We start from the raw sequence: 27,772 nt of genomic DNA, 5'->3' as shown, positions 1-27,772 counted from the left end.
TCAAGATATAGAATATTTCTGTCACTTCAAGAGTTCCCTTACTGGCCCTTTGTAGTCAGTTATTTCCCCTCTATTCCCAGTCTCTGGCAACCTCTGATTTCTGGCCCTCACTAGCACTTAGAACTGTCTGTTTCTTTAGGTTTAACCATTCTAATTGCCATGTAGTTATATCTCACTGTGGTTTTAATTTTCACTTCCCTGATAACTAAAGATGTTCAGCATTTGTTAATGTAATTATTTGCCATCTATAGTATCTCTTCTTTAAGGAAATGTCTATTTAAATCTTTTGCTCATTTTTATTGGTTTATTTTTTTATTATTGAGTTCTGAGAGTTGTTTATAGATTCTGGATATGAGTCCTTTGTCAGATGTATGTTTTGCAAATATTTTTTCCCACTCTGTGACTTGTCTTTTTCATTTGCTTAACAGTGTCTTTCAAAGAGCAGAAGTCTTTAATTTTGATGAACTATTCTTTTATTTTTGTACCATATGAATATAATATCTTTTCAAAAATTATACTTAAAAACATCTTTTAAGAAAAACAAAGTAAAAAGTGAGAGTGGTTAACAACCTAAGAGCATGTTTTGTTAAAATAAACACCTTTGATATTTGAGTGAAAAGGAAAAAGAAAAAAATAAATTGAGCCTTGAAGGACTAACAGAATTACAATAGGAAAAAGGAAATGCATTTTAAGTTAAAAAAACACAGTGAACAATGCAAAAAGGGAGGAAAGTACTATAAGAGTTAGGGGAAAGAGTTTGGTAGGGTTGAAGCAAATGGTGACAGAAAATAATGGAAAAGTAGGTTGGAATCAGACTAAGGATGGCCTTGAATGTCATATTAAGTTGTTTGGTTTATAATGTACAGGCAAATGGAATTCATCAAAAATTTTTAAGCAGGGAAGTGACATGACTGAGGAAGTGCTTGGGATGTTTCCTCTGCTAGAAGTATAAAGGACAGACTGGAAAGAGAAGGTAGGGACGCCAGCGAGGAAACTAATAATGCAATGAGAAATCATGAGACTAGTACAAGGATAGAAGCAGTGTGAACGCGAAGGAGATGAATGTTAGAGACAGAATGAGCTCCTAGGAGAATAAATCTAGAAAGAGAAGGGAAGGATTACAGGCATGAGCCCTGACCTATTGCTAACCAAAAGGAGGGGATCGGGGGGGAAAAAAGCATGCAGAACTATGTAATAAGACCTCCAAGGGAAATAAGAAAATAGCTGAAATTCTGGAATGGTAACAGAGAAAAAGACTTCTAAAATTTTTCTTAAGTAGGTCACTATAGCCCTAGGCACTGGAAGTTTCAGTTGAATGGTTAAGAAGGAAGCGGCAGGAGAAAACATGGCATTCCAAGAGCTTAGATACAAAGGGCCAATGTGAGATGCCAGCTGAGGGCTAAGGAAACTGGGGCATGCTTTAAACCAGGAAGAAAAAAAATGAACATGCAGATTCAAATCATTAAGTAAACAGACGTTCAACTCTGAAACTGTATGGATCGAAGTATTGTAAATATATATAGTTCAGGACTTCTTTGTATCTTACATCCCTATTTAATGTAACTAATACATCTTAAAGGTGATAAACAGCAGAAGCTCTCAAAACCAACCACATAAACAACTCGTTAGTGTAACAGATACTGTCCATCGTTCCCTTTGTAATGCATTCTGACTGATGGTCCTATACCATAAGTTTGGTAAATAAACATACATTTATGTTTTAAGGGAGTGTCTCTGTGGTGATGGAATAGTTTTGTATCCTGATTATGGTGTTGGTTATACAAATCTATACATGTGATAAAATTTCATATACCACCTTTGCCCCCAAGAAAAAGTGCAGTAAAAAATAGTGAAATCTCACTCAGGTCTGTACTTGAGTTAATAGTATACCCATATCAATATCCTAGTTTTGACAATGTACTATGATTATGTAAGATGTTATCACTGGGAGAAGCTAGGGGAAGGGTACATGATAACTGTACTATTTTACAATAATTTTACAATGGAATCTACTCCATACTCCAAAATAAGTACCCTCAGGTCTACAGAAGAGAGAGGAAAGCAAAGCAAAGGACTGGTTAATGCAAAATTTAGAACGGACACTATATCTAGGGCTGCAATGACCAATATAATAGCAACCTAAAACTAAATGAAATTGAAAATTCAGTTCCTCACTTGCTCTGGCCACAACGCAAGTGCTCAATAGCCACATGTGGCTAGTGGCTACCATAGTAGATGGTGCAGATGCAGAATATTTCCGTCTGCAGTTAAGTTCCATCGGACAGCGTTGCTCGAGGAAGGAGAAGGGATGCAATCAGGAAAGGACCTACGGCACGCTTCTAAGGTGGTAATTAGCTATTTCTTAACCTAGATGGAGGTCATGGGTGTTTTAATACTCTTCTTTGAAATTTTTATATGTGTTTTCTATACACTTCTGGAATATATATAGCAAGACAAAAAAATCAAAATATTGGTTATTGCAGATAACATGATGGCATACCTACATAATCGAAGTAATTCAATTCAAGTTTCTTAAAAGCAATAAATAAATTAAGCAAAATTGTACTATAGGAAACAAATCTACCAAGGCAACTTTTGACTTTATAGTAGTGGAACATATAAGTAAATGTTTTCAATCATAATCATGACCCAAAAAGTACAAAATCAATTTTATTTGCGATTTAAGGAAAACTATGAAATCCTACTGGCATAAAAACCCTAACAGGAACTAGCTATTAACACATAAATAAAGGGAAAGTTCACCTCTTACATAGCCTGGGCCATATTCAACCACAAGAATATTCTCTCAATTCCCTTCCCTCTCTCTTCCATAGTGCTAACGTGACCCCAAGCCAGGTTAAACCCAATTCCCGGACTAAACTGCACCCCTAAACAAGCAGTTAAAGGTATCTTGAGAAAAATACACAATAGTCCTGACAGTGTCACCTTAAATTACCATAATACTCAAATGAGCTTTCAGTACAGCCCAGCAATCTATTTTCATAGTCCGTTTACTTTCTCCCTCTCCATGATAACTATTTCACAAGTCTTCCTCTCTCCTCATCCTCCAACACCATTCTGTCCTCTCAGCAAAAGGCTGTGCCTCTTTCTTCACTGAGAAAATAAAAGCCATGAGAGAACTTCAATTTCCCACTACCAAATGTAAATGCCTACCTGAATCTGTGTCCACTTATCCTCGCTTACAATGAAAGTTGCAGTGTAACTTTTCTCAGTTAACAATGGAAGAAGTGTTCCTGCTCTTATACACTGGGCTAACCTCACCATTTGTGCCAGTGTGCTATGCAAGAACTTGGCTCCTATAATTGTTCCTGCTCTGTTCTACATCATCAATTTTTTTCACGTCTCCTGAGCATCACCATCAGTACAAAAGCATGCTATAATAACTGCCATTTAAAAAAAAATTAGGGAAGGAAGGAAAGATTTCACTTCCCTTTCAACTACTTCCCTGCTTTATCATTCCTCTTTAGAACCAAATAAACTCCTCCATATATATACAGAGTTGCCTATACTCCCTTTCTCCACTTCCTCTCCCCAATAATCTCTTTAACCCACTCCAATTAGGTTTTCATTGCTGTACAAAACCTCTCCTATAAAAGTCGCCAAAAGCTTCCATCTTGCCAAATCCAGACGGTCAGTTCTCAGTTCCTACCTTACTTGACCTATCAGTAGCATCTGATGCAGGTGATAATCACCCCACATACTTGAAGCACTTTCTTCACTTGGCTCCCAAGATACCACAATCCCCTGATTTTCCTCCTACCTCACAGGCTGATCCTCCTCCTCACTCTTCTTGGCTAGCTCATAGTTCTCTATCCACCACTGAACTGCTAAAGTGCCCCAGCGGCTCAGATTCAGAACCTCTTTTCTTATCTAGCTTATCTAATCTAGTTCCATTTTTTTAAATTATCATTTATTTTCAAACAGTGGGAGCAAATAATTCTTAAATTTGTATTATCTCCATCCCTGATTCCTCCTTATGCTACAGATTACTGTATCAAATCACCTTCTTGTTATTTCCAATTGGAATCTAAGAGGCATCTCAAACTTAACTTCTAGAAAATACAACTCGTGATTTTCCCTCATCAAATTCGCTCTTCATCCTTCTTCCCCATCATGGTTAATACCATTCATTCAGGACAAAATTTTAGAAGTCATTCTTGACTCTTTCTTTCCCTTCACATTCTAATATCAAATGGAGTAGTAAGTGTTATTAAATCTATCTTTAAAATATATCCTAAATATGACCACTTCTCATCACTTTCATTGTACCACCCTAATGCCACTTCAATGTACCACCAGCCACCATCAAGGAACACTGGACCATGGCATTAGCCTTCTCACTTGTCTTTCTGATTCTACTCTTGCTCTCAGTAGTCTCTTCTTCACAGCCACAGTGATTTTTTTAAAAACAAAAATGTTCTAAAAATTGAAAAACTGTTATTTAGAATAGAGATGGGATTCCAGAAGACATTCAAATCCAATAAACTACATAGAAGCTAAGTTCTTTTTCTGCCTGGCTACCAATTAGCACAGGAACCACTGATAAAATCAAAGATAGTCTCCCCACAATTTCTAGGCACTTAAATTCTCGTGTGGTTGTGTTTTAAACATAATCTACTTCAGTATATAACTCTACACAGTTATCTTATTGACAGACCATGTAACAGATTATGCAAGAACCTTGCTCAAAATTTTCCAAAGGCATGCTATCACAGTTAGAATAAAATCCATCTCTTTGCAAAATCATACCCAGTCGGGGGCCTACTAACGTCTTAACCCTCATCTTTCTCCACTTGTCCATGTACTATGCTAAGCAACGCATGCTATGCTATAGCCTCAGTAGCCTCCCTGCTTTTCTGTGAACACACCACACTTACTCAGCCTCAGAGCCTTTGCACTTGCTGTTCCCTTTGCCTGGAACACTCCTTCCGGATATTCACATGGCTTGCTCTCACAGTTCATTCCACTCTCAACTCAATAGCTCCTCAGAGCAGTCTTTTCTAACTAATAGCTCTAGAACAGTCTCCTGTCCTCACTGCCCATCTCTAGATGTCAATACCCTGCTTTGTGTTTCTTTGCCGTATTTATCACTATCTAAAATTATGTCTTTACTTGTGTATTATTTGTCTTCTCTACTAAAAGAAAACTTCCATAAGAGCCTTGTTTTGGTCTGCTTGTTCACTGCTGTAGTCCCAGCACGTAGATCCATGCCTCACACTTAATATGTGCTCATTAAATATCTGTTTTATGGGTGAATAAACAATAACCTGGTAATATTTATAAAAACTAAAAAAAGAAAAAGAAAGTTACTTGGAGTAGAAATGGGATTCCAGAAATGTATTCAAATCTAATAAGCTACACAGAACCTAAATTCATCACCTGCTTCATTACCTATTAATGCAAGAACTTAATTAGAACCAAAAAGATTCCCTCATAATTTCTAGGAGCTTAAATTCTCATGTGCCAATGTTTTAATATAATTTACATTGATGTATACAACTACTATTATATGGTTAGCTCATTCAAAACCAGTGTTTCAACTTCTATGCGACTAATCTGCTAGAAATGAAAATAACAATCAGACCAAATTAAAACAAAACTAAAGGTAAAGTTAGACATTAGAAGAACTGTAGTGGGAGATCAACTGCTGGTATGAGAACATGAGGAGCTCCACCGACCCCCACTCCCCAGTAAAGCTGGTGAAATTATCTTAAAAAAGCAGCTAAAGCCTCTGGAAATGGTCCTTAGGGCAAACAACAAATGAAGAAACATTTATTCAAGAAAACCTATGAGGGGTTGGCCCAGTGGCACAGTGGTTAAGTGCACACGTTTCGCTTCGGCGGCCCGGGGTTTGCCAGTTCGGATCCCAGGTGTGGACATGGCACCATTTGGTACGCCATGCTGTGGTAGGCGTCCCATGTATAAAGTAGAGGAAGATGGGCACAGATGTGAGCTCAGGGCCAGGCTTCCTCAGAAAAAAGACGAGGAATGGCAGCAGTTAGCTCAGGGCTAATCTTCCTCAAAAAACAAAAAAGAAAAGAAAACCTATGAAAATTCAATAAGAAAAGCCAGAGTCTAAGGTATCTGAACCAAAACCAAAGCTGCTCCCCGCTCCACCCCTTCTAGATCAGTAAGGTGGCTCCAACTCCAGACTGACGTCGCCAAGAACACAGGGCTCCCTCCCTCCCTCCCCAGTTCCTAGCACAGGGCTTTCTTCCTGCAGGAGCAGGATGTCAGCATTTCTCATCTCCCATAGGCCTGTTGCTGAGGAAGCTGAGTGCTGGACAAGTGAGAGCGGAGAGGAAGCTCCTTTTTCTAGCACCCAGCCTCCACCTCGGAATGGAGGCTCTACCTTGGGCGTGGTGTGCTGAGAATCTCTGGGGCCTCAATAGTCCTTCTCCCGGCTCAGGAGGCAGTGGTTCCGCCCCAGGAGATGCTAGCCAAGAGACTTCAGGCTACTGCCCCATCTCAACCTGAGAGCACAGCTCCTAAAGCGAGGATGTCACTCAGAGCAGCCTGCCAGTCCTCACGGCCAACTCCAGAGCCCTGACTCAGATTTCACATGTGGGCAGAAGGAGGCCGTAAAAAAGAAACCTCCTAACCTCTTCCCAAAGAAACTTATTTCGTCTGTAACATTGAAGTTTAAAACCTAAGACCCTTCTAAAAATCAGGCAAGGTTGTGATAAAAGGAATGGGGAGGAGATTTGTGGATCCAATGAAGATAAAGCCTAGACTATGGGCCAGTTTGGATCCTGGGGATGGACCTACACACTACTCAGCAAGCCATGCTGTGGAGGCACCCTACATAGAAGAACTAGAATTACTTACAACTAGGATATACAACTATGTACTGTGGCTTCGGGGAGGGGGAAAAAAAAGAGGAAGATTGGCAATAGATGTTAGTTCAGGGCCTATCTTCCTCACCAAAAAAAAAAAAAAAAAAAGGGTACATTAGATGCAGATTTAGAATGGTCTTGTAATAAGAATACACATTAGCCCTTTAGAATCAGGGTTGTTTTTTGCAGTCTGTGGCTCTTTCTACATCCTACAGTTATTCTATTGCCATTCTTATACTTTTCATATCCAGAATTTCCATTTGGTTCTTTTAAAAAAATTCTGTTTATTGATAATCTCTATTTGATGTGATGTTGTCATCATACTTTCCTTACTTTTTAAATCAATCTTTCCTTTAGTTCTGTGAACATACTTATAATGGCTACTTTGAAATCTTTTCCTGTTAAAACCACACACAAGAGCACACAAACTTAACTGCTCAGCCATGGGGCCGGCCCCTAATGTACCTTTTTTTAATGCAACAACTTTTAACAATAAAATTAACTAACTCCATTCTATAATTTAATCATAAAAATCTATATGCTACTTCTTGGATAACATCCATTCTGATACATAATTAGCATTTCTTTAAAAAGAATGATACTACAAATAATAGGTTAACTCTCAAATATTTAACAATAATATGAAAAATCTTACTGGTCTGACGTCACCACAGGAATTGGTAAATTGTCGAGCCAAGCCAAAATCAAGCATGTAACACTTCCTGCATGTACTAGGAAAGCGACCCATGGCGAAATTCGACTAGAAAAATAAAGAAGGAAAATATGAAAATATACATATTCTTTATACTACTTGGTCCTTACATCTTATCTCTGCTATATTTTAATTCTTCTATTTAAACTCTATACAACACACATGTCCCAAATACAATATTCCCGTCAATGATGTTTACTGGGTATTTATATATAATTTCATTGTGGGTTCTGTTAATGTCTAGGATCAAGTGAACTTTGACCAACAAAGAATTTAAGTGACTATATAAAGTTACATACAACACAACACTGACTAAACTGGAATCAGAATTCTAATTTCCTTGAAGTTCTACTGTTAAATTAAATGAAAATCCAATCCCTGCTTTTTAAAATGGGAGGAACTAGGAATGAGCAAAATCGAACACATAGCTCAGAAATTTAAATGAATCTCCTATAAGCATCATAAAGCTGAATTTCACGAAGTGTAAAAATTAAAATACAATTTAAGGAAACATTCCAAAACAGACTTAAGGAAAATACATTTGCGTTCTTCCCTTAATAAAAAATAAATGTAACATTAAATGATCATAAACTTGCAAAGATGAGTGTGCAAGCAAGGGAATTTAGAAAGGCAAAAAGCCAAACTTGCAGAACTGTTAGCTTTTATTTTAAAATACTGTTCTACTTGGGGAAGCTTTCTGATGAAAATGGAAACTCTACAATCACCATGGTTTTCAAATAACGACATTTTGTTTGGTATAGAAATAGGAGCAGGAGATATCTATATTACACTAAGTCTGACTTTACTGTGTTAATTCTCGTTGGCATTTTCATGCAAACTAATTTCAGAAATCATGTAGCAACATATGGGTGTCATTTTCAACTGCACCAACCACATATAAATTTATAGTAAATACAGTATACCAGAAATGGGTCATTTCCCCCAAGAGCAATAAAAAAACTGAGAAGGAAAAAATAAAAGTATATTTCATAGTTATGGAATGACAATTTCTAAGAAAAACAGAATAGGAAAAAAAATACTATATATTGCCACTGCAGCACTCTGGAGAAAAAATAAGGTCTTCGCAATTGGTGGTTTCTTATAAGTACAATTTGTCGCTTGAGAAACAGTTCAAAGAACACAACGCCAACATCTAAAAGCAACATATGTATACACTCTACCCAATATCGGAAAAAGAAATCCAAAGAATAACTATCAATTTAGGTGTAAGGCTAAGTAATTAGCAATGTTAACACAGATAATAATAATAGTCAAGCATTAATCATTTATAATCTGGCTGTAGCATCATTTTCATTGTACAAGAAAAGCTCTTGAATATAAATTATAGTTTGTAATTATCAGTTTTTTAAAATTAAGAAGCAGTTACATTTTGCTTCCAGTTACATTTTGCTTCAATAAAATATTACCTTGTATTTAATATAGAAAGCAAATATAGAAAGCTACATTTGTAATTTGTGTGTCTCATCATAAGATTAAGAGTACCAAGCAAACTCATTCTGTGCTCCAGCTAGAAAAGGCCTCCTACCGGTTTGATATCTCGGTGCAAGAATCCCACAGAATGGATGCTCTCAATAGACTCCAGAATCTGTCTACCCAATCGAAGAGTAGTGCTAATGGTGAATGTGCCCCGGGACTGGCTGCGGCGTAGATCTGCCAGATTTCGACCCTGTGGAAACCAAATAAACACTTTTAAGTATGGTATTAAAACTATGTTTTAAGAGGAATTATTCATTTATACAAAAATTAGAAGATTTTAAGGGCAATTATTCATTTACCATTAAAAAATGTTTTAACTGAAACAGCAAAGACTTTACCCAAATCATGATCCTCTCACTCAAGAGATTCTCTTAAATTAACGCATGAATGTTTCAGACAAATTTAAGAATAACCAAAGTTTTTGAACATATTGTTTCTGAGTCATCATGTTTCCCTTTGTCTCTGATGTCATAACAAAATATAGTCTTATTTAAAAAGATATAAAATATATATACCCAGAGCGGTAATTTCTCATTACTGTCTAACATATATTCCCAAAAGACCACTTAACTTTTCTGTGTCACAGTTTCCTTACAAAATGGGGCCAAAATACCTATCTCAGAGTGTTTTGTGAGGATTAAACAAGATTCACATGAAGTATTTAGAATAATGCCTGGCACACAATAGGTACTCAATAAATGCTAATTATTGTTATTATGAACAAAAATGATATGAAACAAACACTCAGTTACTTATAGCAGTAGATAAAAGCAATGAACGTATGCAGCCTGTGCCAGATGTATTACATTCAGGACTGCATTTAATCCTCACAGCACCCTAAAACAGAAGTTAATTCTTGTTTTATAGATGAGGAAACTGAGGCTCAGAGGATTTAAATAAATTTCATCTGTTAAGGTAAAATTGTTTTTCAAATCAAAGTCTGTCTGACTCCACAGGGTTCTTTTTCCACTTCATGGTGCTGCTCCATCCAGAAGGTTCCTTGTTGCCTAGGTAACAAGCCAGTGACCTGATAACAGCAGGGCTACAACACTGCAGTTCTACCTCCCAAAGAACGGAAACTGACTCCTGACTGCCATATCACAAGGAAATTTAAAAACCTCAATCTCTCTATTCCCAAAATTTTGTAGTGTATGGTTGTGATAATGCCACTAACACCATCACCTCAACTAAAGACAGTTAATTCACTTTTGAAAAAGTAATAAATTCTTAAATCACTTAACTACCATTTAAAATAAAATATTAAATGTACTCAAGTAATCTCAGAATTGAAAAATTCTAAGAAAATCAGGAGCCTTTCATTCTTCACACTTCTTTAAAAATGCAGTTTTCCCACAGCATAAATTGGCAGTTATCTTTATTATTATTTGCTAACATTAGGGGAATTTATTGTTCTCTACATCCTCAACAAATGTAAAATAAGTGATAATATAAAGCAAGAAGTTTTATAATCCTATGAGAGTAACTAATAACTTTTATTAGCATTCCAATAATTTTTTCTCAAAAATCAGTATTTTCATTGCCAAAAATACACCAAGTCCTGGAAGTTTATTTGTAAACAACTTCCACCATCATAAAAGCTTTTGAAAGGAAATAAAACTTGGGTTTATGATATTAATAATGATTTTTAAATCTTTTTTATGTGTGTGTGTCAAAGAGTGGCCCTGAGCTAACATCTGTGCCAATCCTCCTCTACTTTGTTTGTGGGACTCCGCCATAGCACAGATTGATGAGTGGTGTGTAGGTCCACGCCTGGGATCCAAACCTGCAAACCCTGGGCCACCGAAGCGGAGTGCACGAACTTAACCAGTACGTCACCAGGCCGGCCCCAAAATTTTAAATCTTTTAAAATGTAAACCTAAGGTATCAACTAACAAAACCTGAGATGATAAATACAAGGCTGGCAAGAGTATGGGGAAAAGAGTTATTAGTTAACATGGTAAATACATGCAGGTTTCACCCACCAAATTATACTTCAGTGTATATACTACAAATGGTCATTATTTGTTACAGAGAAAAACTGAAAACAATCTATATGCCCATCAATAAGTGAACGGCTAAATAAATTATGGTACAGTCACCTCATTGACTGAACAGTGCAGCCACTAAAAAAAATGAAGGATCTTTATACACAGTGATATGGAATGACTACTACTGAATGAAAAACCATATTCATTTCTCTCTAAATAATTCTATAAATTTAACATGATCCCAATAAAAATGCAAATGGACTTTTATTATTTAAAATTTGAAACATACTTAAAAGGAGAGAAAATAATATAATAAGCCCTCATATACCTATCCATCACCCAGAATTAACAATTATCACTTCATGACCAATCTTGTTTCATCTGTCATCCCCAAACCCCAACACACACCCCCTTTCCCTTCCCACACACACATACTGGATTATTTTCATGTAAATCCCAATCATATCATTTCATCTACTTATATCAACGAGTGCATAAGAGCAAAGAGATGAAAATATAAAGTCAAAGAATTTACTAGCAATTCTTTTTTTTTTTTAAAGATTTTATTTTTCCTTATTCTCCCCAAAGCCCCCCAGTACATAGTTGTATATTTTTAGTTGTGGGTCCCTCTAGTTGTGGCATGTGGAATGCTGCTTCAGCATGGTTTGACGAGCGGTGCCATGTCCGCACCCAGGATCTGAATTGGTGAAACCCTGGGCGGCCAAAGCGGAGTGCGCAAACTTAACCACTCAGCCATGGGGCCGGCCCCTACTAGCAATTCTATTATCACAAATTTGAATTAGAAAAATCAGTAAGAACCATGACATATTTTCTCTTGTAAAAAAAAGGGAAATCCTGAACCCATCCACTTGAAAAGAATTTAAAACAAGGAGCAACCCAATAGCAACAGGCACCCATAGCATCTAGACTGTGGTCTCTAAATATCATTTCCCATTAAGAGTAATCAGGGCTTGATGAAGAAATGGCTGATTCCAGTTCTGGAGCATGAAATAAAGAGACTGAGCCTAATACAAAAGGTGTTGTACCAGAAGGCAAGGAGGCTATCAAAGACTCCTACAGTCCAGTCCTTTTGAAATGCATGAGGATCCAAACTGAAGAAGTCCTGCTACCCAAGATGGGACAATTTGAAAATTAAAAACAACTACAATGATTCAAAGACATAAAATATGTTAAATCCATGAATTCATAATTATCTTTTCAAAAAAGAGAGAGTTCATTAGTTCCCTTTGGAAAATATTAGGGAAGCAACTGATTAGTCTGAAAACTGGTGAATAAAAAAAAGAATCAAGCATTAGTCCTACCCTTCCCATATGAAATTTACCTCAGGATAACCTAATTGTTGTCAGAGTGTTTTTTAAAGAAGAATGTCAGCTAACAAATGAAGAAGAAATGTTAGAATTAAAATAGTACCTTTGCAACCCCACTGAGTAATGGATCTAGACAATGATTACTAATGGGTTGATAAAACCTAGAAGAAAAACCATTGGGAACCATAAAATGGATGGATCAGACTGACAGTCCCTAAACCACAGAGATTAATCTTAACATTACAAAAGAGAGACAGACACTGCCTACTGATGCACACAACTCACCTCTGAAGTATTCTGGTGAAATAAAACAAAACTGGAATCTGATTTAAAGACCAGGTTACAGAAAATACAGGGGATATATGAACATGTTAAATAATACCACAAGGAGACAATAAGCAAAATCTGGACTATGAGAACTTCTGCATGACAAATGACTCTATTTACAAACAACAATAAAAACAACATAAAAAAAACCTGCAAGAAAAAAAAGAGAGGGATCTATAGATTAAAAGAGGCTTAAGAGATAAATCTATCAGGGGCCGGCCCAGTGGCGCAGTGGTTAAGTTCACACGTTCCGCTTCTCCACGGCCCACGGTTTGCCAGTTCGGATCCTGGGTGCGGACATGGCACTGCATGGCATGCCGTGCTGTGGTAGGTGTCCCACATATAAAGTAGAGGAAGGTGGGCATGGATGTTAGCTCAGAGCCAGCCTTCCTCAGCAAAAAGATGAGGACTGGCAGTAGTTAGCTCAGGGCTAATCTTCCTCAAAAAAAAAAAAAAAAAAGACAAAAGAAAGAGATAAATCCATCAAACGTGTAAACCCAGTCTGGAACCAGATTCAAGTAAACTAAATATAAAAAAATTAAAGAGAGATATGATCAAGGAAATCTGAAGACTGACTTGATATTTAATGCTATTAAGGAATTATTGTGTCTTGTGCTTGAGAGGGAAAAAAAATCCTTGACTCTTAGAAATGACTGACATATTTACAGATAAAATATGCCTTGGATTTGATTTGAAATAATCTGGGGAGAGAGGGGAGAGGGAGAATACACCTGGAACAGGATTGGTCATATACTGATAATTATTGAAGACCAGTGATGAGTAAGTACATGGGTGTGCATTATACTCTTCTACTTTTGTGTATGTTTAATTTTTTCCATAATACTACAAAGCTTAAAAAAGTATGGCAGCTCTTATGTCAGGCAATCTAGATCTACACCTGTACTGCATACAGGATTAAAATTTTTTTTGCCCCTAAGGTGATACCCTTATCACAAAATATCACCCCTTGGCTATACTAAGGACACTCATGTAAAAGCCTCAATGGTGACAGGATCTTAAATGAGACCTCACCAAGGTCTTACCGGTAGAAACGAGAAAACAAATATGTACAACTGCTTGAACCCTGTAGGATTTTAAGACCCATTTTAATGGTAAATAGCTAGAATTTCTACAACAGAGACAGGATTATTCCTTAAAATGTTTAAGGCAGATATTATATAATTGAATCACCAGAAGGAAAAGAGTAAAGTTAAGAATAATGAATTTAGGGCTTTTAGAAGAAATTAGGGATGTTAGTGAGAAGTTGGGTCTGAGCATGTAAACTTTATCAAAATATATGAGGTAAATCTAGTAGTTATCTTTAGTATGTCAAATAAGAGAGAGTACCCCCTGGCAGTTATACTAGCTTTAGCCTTGTTCCAAATCACGTCAACCAAAACTGTAGGGATGGGGGTGGGTAATGTTGGGCTAATTTTCTTATGACAGGAAAAAATACAGCATGCAAGTCAAATGGAAAGGTTCTTGGATGAGGCCATACTAGCTTGCCAAAGGCCATCTTATTTGATACACACCGGTTTCCTTAGTTTTCCCACAGTAAGAGCCTCCCCATTTCCAGAAAGTGAGATTTAGGTGAGTACAAATAAAATAAAAACGACTACAGTATGTGCTAAGACTGAGAGAGATTCTGCAGACTAAAGAAGCTCCTGTCCATACTCTCCAGTCAATAGTAACCTAAAGACAAAACTGAAAAGTTTTCTTTAATTGTGCCAAGAATACTGGCCTCAGGCTTCCACTAAGCCCTGAGACCTATCGAGTTAGTCAGTCCCAGGCAAACCACAAACGTCCTTGAGATTCAGCTTCTTTATCTGTAAAATGAAGATAAAATCTATCCCATCCTCTTCATGGGGATACGGTGAGCATCAAATAAGATGTACGATAAATCTAGAAGAAAACTATAAAATATCAGACAAAAACTTTTATTATTGGCCAAAGTGAGAGAAAGCAGGGTCCATATTAATGACATTAAAAAGTACAGGGAGAGTTGTTTCAAGAAATAAAACTATGCTGGCTGAAGAGATACTGAATCACACAACTCAAAGACTCAAGGCTCTAGTCTACAGAGAGATTAATATCTTCAGATCCAAATCAAATGCTGAAGGATAGCCGAGGGAAACAAGAAAAGCCTTGCAATGAGAAGAGGAAGCACTTAGGCTATCATCAATGTCTCTGAAATCACTACTATGTAGTTAAGTTGAAAGGAAACAAAAGAACCAAATGCCCCAAACAAATTTTGCTAAAGAAGAAAGGAAACTCTGAGAACTCCAAGTTAGGCAGCAAGGTGAACCATGGCTCTCACACTCTGCGGCTAACCACGGTTCAGAGCTCTGTGTGTGCGCTCAGGGGCAGAGGTGGTGTAGCAGGAATGGAACGGTGACCCTCCTCTCCCTGCTGCAGTCATTACTCCAATATTGTCTTCCTGAATTTCTTTCCCCTGCTGCCCCACCCCAAGCCCACTCCCCATCTAAAGGATGGGGAACAGAGCTATGTTAATGATGAAAAGAGAAAGAGGAAGGGCATTTCTCCTCTATCTCAATTAATGCTTATGTTTTCTTGCTGTCAAGTTGGTACTCAAGTGCATAATGGAAAACTAGAGTCCTTAAGGTAATGAAGGGCGGAAGGGGAAGGGACATGGCAAGACTCATATCCAACAATCCCTTGTGCAGATTAAAAGTTTTGCAGTGATGACAATTAATGAAGGATCAACTAAAACAGCTGACAAGGACAACCGTTTCATCTTTGGAAAAATCAGTATCAAATCTGTTTAAATAAAGTTCCATCTGCATAGTGAAAACCTTCTGAGATGATACCAAGAATGTTATTTTTATTCATATCCACTGTAGTTAGGTACTTGATCAAAACTGAGAGATTTTAAGATACCTTTTCATAGTAACCTACCTGCAATTGCATGACCACATAGTTGAATCGATCATTCCTCCCACAGCCAATAAATCTACAAACATGGTCTTTCCCTGGATAAAACAAAGAAAGAAAACAGTGGAAAAGGTTATACCATGGTTTCTCTTCTAAAAAATTAATAATTCGTTTTTCTATATAGTATTTTATGATTGAATATAAAGGACCTATCTTAAGAACCTTAAGAATAGGAAATTTGTAGTATTCAAATTTCCTACCCACCTCCCCCAGATCCTACACTGCTCCTTTATTGAATGAATAAATAAACAAATGAATGATAATTTATTTAGGAAAGAAAGAATTAAGAGGTCATTTCAGATCGACCTGCCTAGACATTATACATATGAAAGCACAGAAAAGCAATAAATAAGAACTATGTTAAGAATATAAACCCTGAAATTTTAGGTATGGTTTGCATTCACCGTTACATGACTTTGGTGAGTCACTTAATCTTTCTGGGCCTCACTGATTTAGATTAACTCAGTGGTTTTCAATCCGAGTTCCACAGGTGAAATCCTAGGAGGTGCAGGCTAGGGTGCAGAGGGAAGCAGAGGTGGAGCAGATAGAAATCTAGAGTCCTTCCCCTGATTTAACAAAAGCAAACAAAGGTCCTAAAAGAGGATCAAGCCTGATAGGTTCCAGAGCCAGAAGAGAGCATCTGGCTGGAGTATGGTGAATGAAGAGAGGGAGGACAGAATGAGATGGTGCTGGAGAAGCAGGCAGGCACTAGATCCTGAAAGGTCTTGGACTCCATGATAAGGAATCTGAAGAACATGTTTAGATCAATGTTTTCTAATCCTGGCTGCTTATCAAAATCCTCTGGGAAACTTTTTGAAGGTTCCTGCACTCTATACTGATTCAGAATCTGTAGGGGAAGATAAAGGACACGAGCTTTTCAAAAGTTCTCTAAGTGATCCAAAAGCAGACGGGCCACGGATGGATATTTGAAAACTAGGGTAATGAGAAGCATCTAAAAGATTTTAAGATAAGGAAAAACATATTTAAAACATTGCATTTTAGAATGTCACTATGGTGGCAATGGGGAGGATAGATAACATAGAGGTCAATTTTGGAGGCAGAAAGGCCACTCTGGGGACAGTTACAATATCAAGAGAGAATAAGGGTTTGAATCTTAAGTATTATAATAAAGAGAGAAAAAAGAGGATAAATCTGAGAGATACTAAAGACATAATTTTTGATGAGAAATTGGTACAATTAAATGAAAAGCTGTACCAAAAGAAGAGAATAGAGTAGGTTGCATAGATTTTAAGGGATATTAGAATGGTGAGTTTGAGGACACAGTTGAATTCAGTAGACAACTATAATTTCAAGCCTGACGCTGAGACAAAAAGCTGAGCTCCAGAAATACATTGGGGAACCATTAGTTCATGGGAGGTAGATACGACGACACACACAGATGGAAGATTACCAAGCTGAAAGAATAGAGAATGAGAAGAAAAGAAACCTAAGAACGGAATTCTAGAAAATCCAACATTTAAAGCAAGAGCAAAAGTAAAAGAACCCATGAAGGAAACAGAGTAATGGCCTAAGAGGTAGGAGAAAATTATGAGAAAGGGGTATCACAGAAACCAAAGGAGAAGAGCATTTTAAGGTGGAAGTGGCTAATGACAAATGCTACAGAAAGGCTGAGACATGCTCATTAATACAAAAATTAGAAAGTCACTAGTGAGTGGAAGGGGTGGAAGCCAGTCTATAATGGGTTAAAGAGTAAACGGAACATGAGATAATGAGGGCAATCTTTGACAAAGCTTGCCTATAAAGTGACGAAGTCACAGACCAAGAGCTAGAAGGGCAAAATTTGGTAGAGTGATGAGAAATATATCTCAACATTAAAAAAGAATTTGTCCACTGACTGACAAAATATAAATACAATCCAGATTTATTTTAGTTAATAATTCCACACTTCTCTTTTGCATCTCGGTTATCACATTGTTCTCTCCTTCTCTGTGCTTTTGTTGAAAAGGGTTGTAACTAGCAAGAATAGGTGCAATGGGAATAATAATTCATAACGTGCACAATGCATGGTCATCACTTTATATGTATTTTATGTATGTTTCCAAAACTGTGTCATCTAGTAAATTGTAGCAAGAATGAAAGGATAAAATGATGGTCAATCAGCAACTTAAAATATTTTCCTCAGCTTCATAGAAACAATAAAAAAATCATCTAAAAGAGTACTTTCTGGGACAGCCCCAGTGGCCTAGTGGTTAAGTTTGGCACACTCCGCTTTGGCGACCCAGGTTCAGTTCCCGGGTGCAGACCTACACCACTCATCTGTCAGTGGCCATACTGTGGTGGTGGCTCGCATACAAAAAAGAGGAAGACTGGCAGCAGATGTTAGCTCAGGGCGAATCTTCCTCAGCAAAAAAAAAAAAAAAGAATTTTCCTCTTATTATCCATTCTTTAAGATGTCACTTTCCTATCATGTAACAATTTAAATGCAGTATCTCTATTACAAAGACATTTCAACCATCTAAAAACAAAAGGCCAGACCAGATTTAAGTTCTCTTGGAATGCTCTTTTAAAAATATCTTTATGATAAATTACACCAAATACTACTTATCTCTTGATACTAAAACCACCCTACTTTTAAAAAGAAAAAAGATAGAAATCAAATAAACTGTAGACCTTTTATCAGATAACCAAAACACAAAGTCAGGAGCAAATTTTCTAGGATTCACCAATACATCTTCATTGTTTTAGGTAAGAGCTTAATGAGCTCTTATCTCATACTTTATGGCATAGTGCACTACTGGTCTTATATTTCAGATTATGCAATTAATGAAACTATTTAATAAAGTTAGGTCAATAAACACGTAAAAAATTTTGGAAGTATGGAGAAACTACAATTAAATTAGAAGAGTAACTCTTCACCACCACTTAGAGTAACTGTTAAAACAACTTTTGTAACAACTAGTACAAACTGAGGTATTATTCCATGAGTACAGGGACCATATCTATCCTGTTCTGGTACCTACCAAGTACCTAGCAAATAGTAAAACGTTCAATCTATATTTGCGAATGAACAAATTAATAGAGATCGTAATAGCTAATAACACATGCATAATATATAAGCATATTGTGCCAGGCACTCTATCAAGTGCTTTAAATGAATTTAATCCTCACAACTTCATAACATAAATATTACTTTCCCTATTTTTCAGATGTGTAAACGGAGGCTTAGTATTTTGTCCAAGACCCCACAGCCGGAAAATGATGAAGCAGTTTGATTCTAGAGTCTTTGTTCTTAGCCTTTATGCCAGAAATAATTGAAACAGATTTTAAAGTCAAGTAATACCTTGTCAATAGATATTAAAACTAAAAGGGAAATAAAGACTGTGTGTGACAAAACACAGGCAAGAAGGCCTACTATGTGTCGAGCACTAAAGTTGGAGTAAGAATACAAGATAAATTAAGTAAGATCCATGCCCTCAAGGAGTTCACAGTCCAGATACGTGAACATAAAACCTTAATCTAGTATGATGAGCTCTACGGTATAGACAAATTGTTACAGATACACAGAAGATTTGAAAATTTTGTTTATGAGGCTTTTCATGAGAGTTAAATCACTAGATTTTTAAATGTATAGGATGAGAAGAAGATTCAGAGAGAAGGGCACTCACGAAGTGAGAAGGATCCAAGCATATATGAAAGATGACTAAAAGAGTTAATAGGCTAGAAGGGCTGGATAAGGGCTAAAACATGGGCTGAAGTGGGGAGCATGCTGAGACAAGAAAAGGATGCTGAAGTCTTGTATGCCGCACAAAGGAATTCAGATTGACTCATCATTAGATAATGGGCAGCAGAGGGCAGGGGGGACATAGTGCAAAGGTTTTCAAGCATGAGAGCTACACGATTTGGCCTGTGTTTTGGAAAGGTAATGCTGTTCACCATTAGAGGCTGATTTGTGGAAGAGATGAGAGGCAGGGAGATCAATGTGGAGGTTAATACAAGTGTCCAGGTAAAAGATGAGGAAAGTTCAAATTAAAACACTGGGAGTGAGAATTTAAAGAAGAGGAAGGATTTCAAATTCAGTTTTAAGGGACAGAATAGACAGATTAAGGAGAAGAGAGAGGGAGAAAGCAGAAGACTTTTAGCTCAAGCTAAGTTGACAAGATAAACTGCATTAATATAAATGAAGACAAAAGTTATAGCGTATGAGAGAGGATACTGATTTCTAGTTTGAGGACTGTGCACTGATTGATTTACAGGACATGCAAGTTGTGTTAGAAATTTAGGTGCAGAGTTTAACAGAAAGGTCAAATATAGAAGGTAACAGATCTGTATATTGTCAATGGAGGTTAGAGCTGATTGCCCGAGAAGACGGGTAGTTTGAGAGAACTGGGTCAACGTCAGCGAAAGAAAAAGGAACCTGTGAAGATGACTGAGAAGGAAATGTGTAGCCCAGGGAGTTTTATACCTAACAACTTCCATATCTTCCATGAAGAATTAAGCAAAATAACCTCTAAAAATGAGGGGAGCAGGGTGGGTTATGCTTAAAGAGAATATTAATAATTCAAAATAGTAACTCCTGTGGAGAAAAGGAAAGACAGATAACCAGATCACCGAGCACAGAATATATGAAGTGAGACCTAATAAACTGTCATTCAGACAGAAATCTTAAGTAGAATCCAGATTCCAGAACTATTGCAATCTTTATGTAAATTAGGCAGTCTACGAGGTCATATCTAGTTGGTAAGCAAACAAAAAACAAAGTCTTACCCTATGCACTACTACGTCTGATCACAACTCTCCATTCGCAAGAACAGTTCCTCAGTTTCATGCACAATGAGATTAGAGGAGAGGTCTAGAACTACGACACAAACAACTCAAAGTCCCTCGGTAAACCACTTTACAAACTTTTAGGAAGTCCCAGTACAAAAACATCTAAATAATCTCAATGATACTCTAGAGCAGGACTATCTTGTGTAAAAGTAGTATCAAACTGAAGTCAACCCTCATTTTATTCCCACCTGATTAGCTTCCATAGGTTCTCAAAATTCTAAATAAAGGCACCAGAATATAACAGATACACAAACTTAACGAAAGCATCTTTAGGGTACACTGTCTGTGTTTGCTTGTCTTACCCCTAAAGTGTAAGCATTTCAAGGGCAGGAACTCTAGTACCCAACTCTGCATAGAGTTCATACTAAATGAACAGATAAGTTTCTTATAACAGCTTATGAAAACATTATTAACATACAACAAAATTCACCCATTTAAAGTGTAAAATTCAGTTTTTAGTATATTCACAAAGTTGTGTAACCACTACCACCACAATCAGTATTAGAGCCCTACCCGACCTACACCAAAAAACCCATTGTAGTCACTTCCTGTGCTCCCCTAGCCCAACTCTCCCAGCCCTATGAGACCACTAATCAACTTTCTATCTCTATTGATTTCCCTACTTTGGACATTTCATATAAACAGAATCATAAGACGGAATAAGTGTTCTTTTGTGACTGGCTTCTTTTACTTAGCATAATGTGTTCAAAGTTCATCCATGCTGTAACATGTTATCAGTACTTCATTTCTTTTCATTCTCAATAATATTCCATTGTATACATATACCACATTTTGTTTAGACCTTCATCAGTTGATTGTCCATTTGGATTGTTTCTACTTTTTGGTTATTATGAATACTACTACTATGAACATTCATGTGTAAGTTTTTCTGTGGACATGTGTTTTTATTTCTCTTGGGTATATAACTGGAAGTAGAATTGCTGGGTCATACGGTAACTCCATGTTTAACCTTAAGCAGTCCATAGGAACTGCTGGACTATTTTCCAAAGGAGCTGCACAATTTTACATTCCTACCAGCAAAATACGAGGGTTCCAATTTCTCCACATTCTCACCAACTCTTGTTATTATCTATATCTTTTTGATTGTAGCCATGCTAGAAGGAGTAAAGTGGTATCTCATTATAACTTTTTATTTTTAGAATTTTTAATTTTAATTACATTTCTGTAACGACTAATGATGTTGAGCATCTTTTCATGTGTATCTTCTTTGGAGAAATTCAGTCTATTCAGATGCTTCACTGATTTTTCAATTGGGTTATTTGTCTCTTTATTATTGAATTATAAGAGTTCTTTATATAGGCTAGATAAAGTTCCTTATCAGATGTATGATTTGTAAATATTTTCTCCGATTTTGTGGGCTGTCTGTTCACTTTCTTGATGGTGGTCTTTGAAGCACAAAATTTTTAAATCCAATGAAGTCCAATTCATATATTTTTTATTTTGTTGCTTTATGGGTTTTGCTGTTATATCTAAGAAACCACTGCCAAATCCAAGGTCACAAAGACTTACAGCTGTGTATTCTTCTAAGAGTTTTATACATTTAGGTCTCTGGTGCATTTTGAGTAAATTTTCATATACGGTGTGAAGTGAGGGTCCAACTTCATTCTTTCACCTGTTTATAACTGTGTTGAAAGGACACAGTTCTGTGTTTCTCCTTTACTCTCACACTACTACCACACTCACAACACTTCCGACATCAGATGTGTGGAAAGTCCTAGACACCAGCCAGGTATTCTATAATTCAATTCAATTCTGACACTATCTACCTAGAGTTAGCATCAATCAGATCCCCACAAGTTAAGGGCTCAGTCCCACAAGACTGACCCTACTTCAGATGCCAAATTTAAGTCCCAGATTGTTACCTGTGCTTCTGACCAACCAGCTATAAACTGGGGTTCCCATTACCCTCTCCCTGGGTTCGATAATTTGCTGAAATGGCTCACAGAATTCAGGGAGACACTTACTTACATTTACCAGTTTACTACAAAGGATATAATAAAGGATACAGATGACCAGCCAGATTTAGAGATACACAGGGCAAGGTATGTGGGAAGGGGCACAAAGCTTCCACACTCTCTCTCAGTGCACCACCCTCCCAGCTCCTCCATGTATTTACCAACTTAGAAGCTCTCCCAATCTGGTACTTTGACAGTTTTTATGGAGGCTTCATCATGTAGGCATGACTGATCATTATCTCAATCTCCAGCCCCTGTACACTTATCGGAGAATAAGGGGTGGGGCCGAAAGTTCCAAATTTCTAATCATGGCTTGGTCTTTTTGGTGACCTGCCCCAATCCTGAAGCTATTCAGGAACCCATCAAGAGTTGCTTCACTAGAACAAAAGACATTCCTATCACCCAGGAAATTCCAGGGGATTTAAGAGCTGTGTCAGCAACCTGACCAAGTTTTCTTTAAGACCAAATATTAGAAACAAAAGATGCTCCTAGTGCTCTCATCACTTAGGAAATTACAAGGATTTTAGAAGCTCTGTGCCAGGAACTAGGGCAGAGACCAATATATGCATTTTCTATTATTTTACTTTATCCAATCCAGTTGTCCCAGCACCGTTTGTTGAAAAGACTTCTTTCCACATTAACTGTCTCAGTACTCTTGTCAAAAATCAATTGACCATAATGTGACAGTTAATTTCTGGACTTTCAAGTCTATTCCATGGATCTATATTTCTATCTTACGCCGGTACCACAATGGCTTGATTACTGGTGCCTTGTAGTTAAGCTTTGAAATTAGAAAGTATGAGTGCTTCAACTTTGTTCTTTTTCAAGATTGTTTTGGCTATTTGGGGTCCCTTGCAATTCCATATTAATTTCTCATCAGCCTGTCTATTTCTACAAAAAAGCCAGCTAGGATTTTGATGGGGATTGTATTTAATCTGTAGATCAATTTCAGGAATACAACTATCTTAACAATATTAAGTCTTCCAATCTATAAACATGGGACCACGTATTTAGGTCTTCTTATTTTTTCAACAGTTTTATAATTTTCAGAGTATAAGTTCTGCACTTCTTTGGTTAAACTTATTCCTAAGTATTTTATTCTTTTTGATGCTATTGTAAATGGAATTATTCTCTTAATTTCATTTTTGGATTGTTCACTGCTAATGTCTAGTAATACAAGTGATTTTTGTATACTGATCTTGTATCCTGCTATCTTGTTGAACTTAGTTCTAACAATTTTTTAGTGGATTCCCTAGGATTTTCTATATATAAGATAATGTTATCTGCAAATAGAGATAGTTTTCCTTCTTTCCAATCTGAATGCATTTTATTTCATTTTTTTTACTTCAATAGAAGTGGCAAGAGCACAAATCCTTGTCTTGTTACTTATCATCAGGGAAAAGAGTTCAGTCTTTTACCATATTAGCTGTGGAGTTTTTTTAAATAGAAGCCCCTTATCACGGTGAGGAAGTTCTTTTCTATTCTTAGTTTGTTGAGTATTTTTATTATGAAGGGGTAGTGGATTTTGTTCAATGGGTCTTCTATGTCTATTAACATAATCATGTGGTTTTTGTCCTTTCTTCTATTGATTTGATATATTATATGAATTGGTCTTCGTGTTTTGAACCAACCTGGAATTCCAGGGATAAATCCCACTAAGTCATGGTGAATAATGCTTTCTATGTTACTGGATTCTGTTTGCTAGTATTTTACTGAGGAGTTTTGCATCTATGTTCCTAAGAGACATTAGTTTACAGTTTTCTTTTCTTCTAATGTCTTTGCCTGGTTTTGGTATCAGAGTAATACTGGCCTCCTACAATGAATTGAGAAATACTCCCTCCCTTTCTACTTTTGTGGAAGAGCTGGTGAAAAATTGGTATTAATTATTCTTTCAACATTTGGTAGAATTCACCAGTGAAGTCATCTGGGCCTGGGCTTTCCACTGTGGGTAGGGGTTTTTCATTATTATTAATTCAATCTCTTTACCTATCATAAATCTATTTAGATTTTCTTTCTTCATGAGTCAGTGTCAGTAGTTTACATCTTTCTAGGAGTTTGCCCATTTCATGTAAGTTATTTAATTTGCTGCCATGTAGTATTCTAATTCCTTCTATTTCTGTAAGGTCAGTAGAAATGTTCCTTCTTTCATTCCTTTTTGCTTTTGTTTGCTCGTTTGTTTGTTTTCTTGAGGAAGATTAGCCCTGAGCTAACATCTGCTGCCAATCCTCCTCTTTTTGTTGAGGAAGATTGGCCCTGAGCTAACATCTGTGCCCATCTTCCTTTATTTCATATGTGGGACGCTGCCACAGCATGGCTTGATAAGCGGTGCATAGCTCCTTGCCCAGGATCCGAATCCACAAATCCCGGGCCACAGAAGCAGAGCATGCAAACTTAAACCACTATTCCACTGGGCTGGCCCCTCTTTCATTTCTGATTTTGATAATTTGAGTCTTCTTTTTTCCTTGGTCTGTCTAGCTAAAGGTTTGTCAATTTTGTTCATGTTTTTCAAAGAACCAATTTTTGGTTTTGTGGCTTTTCCTCATTGTTTTTCTATTCTCTATTTCATTAATTTCCACTGTAATCTTTATTATTTCCTTCCTTCTACTTGCTTTAGGTTTAATTTGCTCTTCTTTTTCTAGTGTCATAAGGTGGAAGATTAGTTTATTTATTGGAGGTCTTTCTGGCTCCTTGATATAGGCTTTTACCATTATAAATTTCCTTCTAAGCACTGCTTAAGCTACATACCATAACTTTTGGAATCTTGTGATGATTAAGTTTCAGTGAAGAAACCTATAGAAAATCACTTTGAAATCTTAGAAGGTAGGGTCATTAATGCCATATACTATGTAGGACCTATCATTTTTATTTCAAGAAGACACAAGACTGATAGAAAGGAAAAAAGCATTGGCTTAGAATTAAAGCTGATTTCTGCTACTTAATAATTATGGGACCTTGAGCAAATCTGAGTTTCCTCAGCAGAGCTATTTATAAAATTAAATGAGATAATATATTTATAAAGCATTTTCTTGAATAACTATCCAGTGCTCATGTCCCCTTACTTACAGCACCTAAATTTCTCCTGGGGAATGATCGTCCTCAATTGTATATCTACTGTCTCAATGGGCTTGATCCACTCCCAGGCCCAAGGTCGGGCATTAACTGCTCTAAGCCAAGAAGAGTAATTTAGAAAATTCTCTTTTGTCATGGAGATCAGTTTGATGATGGGAAGAAAACTAGATATTTAAGACCTAAGACAAGATTGCTGGGAAGATGGCAGCATAGGAGGACTCTGAACTCACCTCCTCCCACAGACACAACAAATTCACAACTACCCTTGGAACAATAACCACGCCCCTGTCTCCAAGAAAGAACCAGAAACTGGATAAAAAGAACCCTCACAACATGGGACAGTGCTGACTGAGGTGAAAGAGGCAGAAACACCCTTCTGGAGAGGAAAAAGCCACATTCTAGCCACAGTGCTTCAATGCCAAGAGGAATCTTAAGGTATGAAGCTTTTCCTGGAGGAGGGGGATTCTGAGTGGGAGAGCTCTACCACAATAAGCTGCTTTTGAACTCAGCACAACCAAGACGAGTGTCGTAATATCTGGCCTTGCTGGCTATTAAAAGCTATCAAACATAGAGAAAGAAAAGCCTGTTCTTAAAGGGCCCATACACAAATCCACCCATTTTGGAAAGCAAAAGAAAATCACCAGAAGGAAAGATGCACAGCCCTTTGGTGAAAAGAGACTCACTTTATAGGCTCTAGATGCATCTCAGGGAGGCAAAAGGTGGATGGGACCACCTCCTCAGAGACTGAGACATGGTGGCAGCCATTATTATAATCTGACACAAACACTGGCAAATGCCATTGGAGTTCTTCCCCTGGGCTGTTAGCACAGGGCTTTGCCCAACCCACTAGAGTCCAATTTAATCCACCACAGTGGGGACAGGCAGCCCACCCTAGGGACTGACCCCACCCACCAGGAAGCCCTCAGGCAGCTTGTGGGCCTCCATATGTGGGATGTGTATGGGATTTCCGGGCAGGACAGTAGGTCTGCCTCTGCAGGGTAGAGTTTGTGCAAGGGGCAAGCCTGCATCAGCGGAGTGTGTGGAGCTTCTAGAGCAGGGCAAGTGGGTCCCCTTCAGTGGGCAGAGTGTATGCACAGGGCAGGACTGCTTTGACAGGGTGTATGGACCTGCAGATGATGGGGTTTCTCAGCTGCAGCAGACTTGTGCTTCTCAAACAGACACATAGGGGACCCTGCCCCACCTTCCAATGCCTGAAACAATTTTGTGCTACCACACCTGGGGCTGGCCCCACCCACTCCTGAAATAGCTGACAACAGACTCACAGGCCAGAGGTCTACTGCAGTTGTGAGCCTCTGAGCCTACCAACCAGACATGCTGGGGGCCTACACACTTAACAGAAAAACTACAGCAGGAACGTGCTATCAGACATTGCAGACAACTGTGCTGGGGCTGCCCCTGCCCAATAAAGTGACTGATGGGACTGCAGTAGCCACATGCAGCTGAGCCTTACAACAAGCTAGCCAGGAGAACAGCCTAGCCTTCCTATGCATCTGCTGTAAGAGCAACTCCACCACAACAGAAGGACACATGTAGTTCACACAGGAGACACTCCTGGACATTTGAAACTGGTGATGGGAGAGAAGCACATTGCTAGGCCTCATAAGGCACCTCTTGCATAAGGCCACTTCAGGATCAAGAGATGTAGTGGATTTACTTAATACATAGATGTCAGCAGAGAGAAAGAGGCAAAATGAGGAGACAAAGCAATATGTTCCAAATAAGGGAACAGGACAGATCCTCAGAAAAAGAACTAGACGAAACAGATAAATAATCTACCTAATAAAAAGTAGAAACTACCAGTCATATGGATGCTCACTGATCTTGGGAGAAGAACAGATGAACACAGTGAAAACTTCAACAAAGAACTGGAAAATATAAAAGGAACCAATAAGGGGCTGGCCCGGTGGTGCAGCAGTTAAGTCCACATGTCCCACTTTGGCAGCCCAGGGTTTGCCAGTTCAGATCCCAGGTGTGGACAAGGCACCACTTGGCAAGTCACGCTGTAGCAGGTGTCCCACGTATAAAGTAGAGGAAGATGGGCACAGACGTTAGCTCAGGGCCAGTCTTCCTTAGCAAAAAGAGGAGGAGTAGCAGCAGATGTTAGCTCAGGGCTAATCTTCCTCAAAAAAAAAAAAAAATGAATAAAAAATAAAGGGAACCAATAAGAACTGAAGAATACAATAATAGAAATGAAAAGTTCACTAGAGAGTATCAATAGCAAAGTAGATGATACAGAAGAATGGATCAGTGAGCTGAA

General features: G+C 37.6%; 1 protein-coding gene across 12 annotated transcripts in view; it reads right to left on the bottom strand.

The window, feature by feature from the left end:
* Positions 1-27,772, bottom strand: part of TTBK2 (tau tubulin kinase 2) — a 142,496-nt gene that overhangs the window by 57,399 nt on the left and 57,325 nt on the right. For all 12 annotated transcript variants that reach the window (XM_070582931.1, XM_070582881.1, XM_070582936.1 and 9 more), the window contains 3 exons: positions 15,626-15,699; positions 9,116-9,256; positions 7,513-7,617 (listed from right to left, as the gene is read on the bottom strand). In XM_070582931.1, the coding sequence (XP_070439032.1) occupies positions 7,513-7,617; positions 9,116-9,256; positions 15,626-15,637 (258 nt within the window). In that variant the 5' untranslated portion in view covers positions 15,638-15,699. The remainder of the gene's footprint in view (positions 1-7,512; positions 7,618-9,115; positions 9,257-15,625; positions 15,700-27,772) is intronic.

Source organism: Equus przewalskii, chromosome 1, assembly GCF_037783145.1.
Source record: "Equus przewalskii isolate Varuska chromosome 1, EquPr2, whole genome shotgun sequence".
NCBI lineage: Eukaryota > Metazoa > Chordata > Mammalia > Perissodactyla > Equidae > Equus > Equus przewalskii.
Note: the sequence above shows the minus strand (reverse complement) of the source record. Positions and strands in the feature narration are given on the sequence as shown.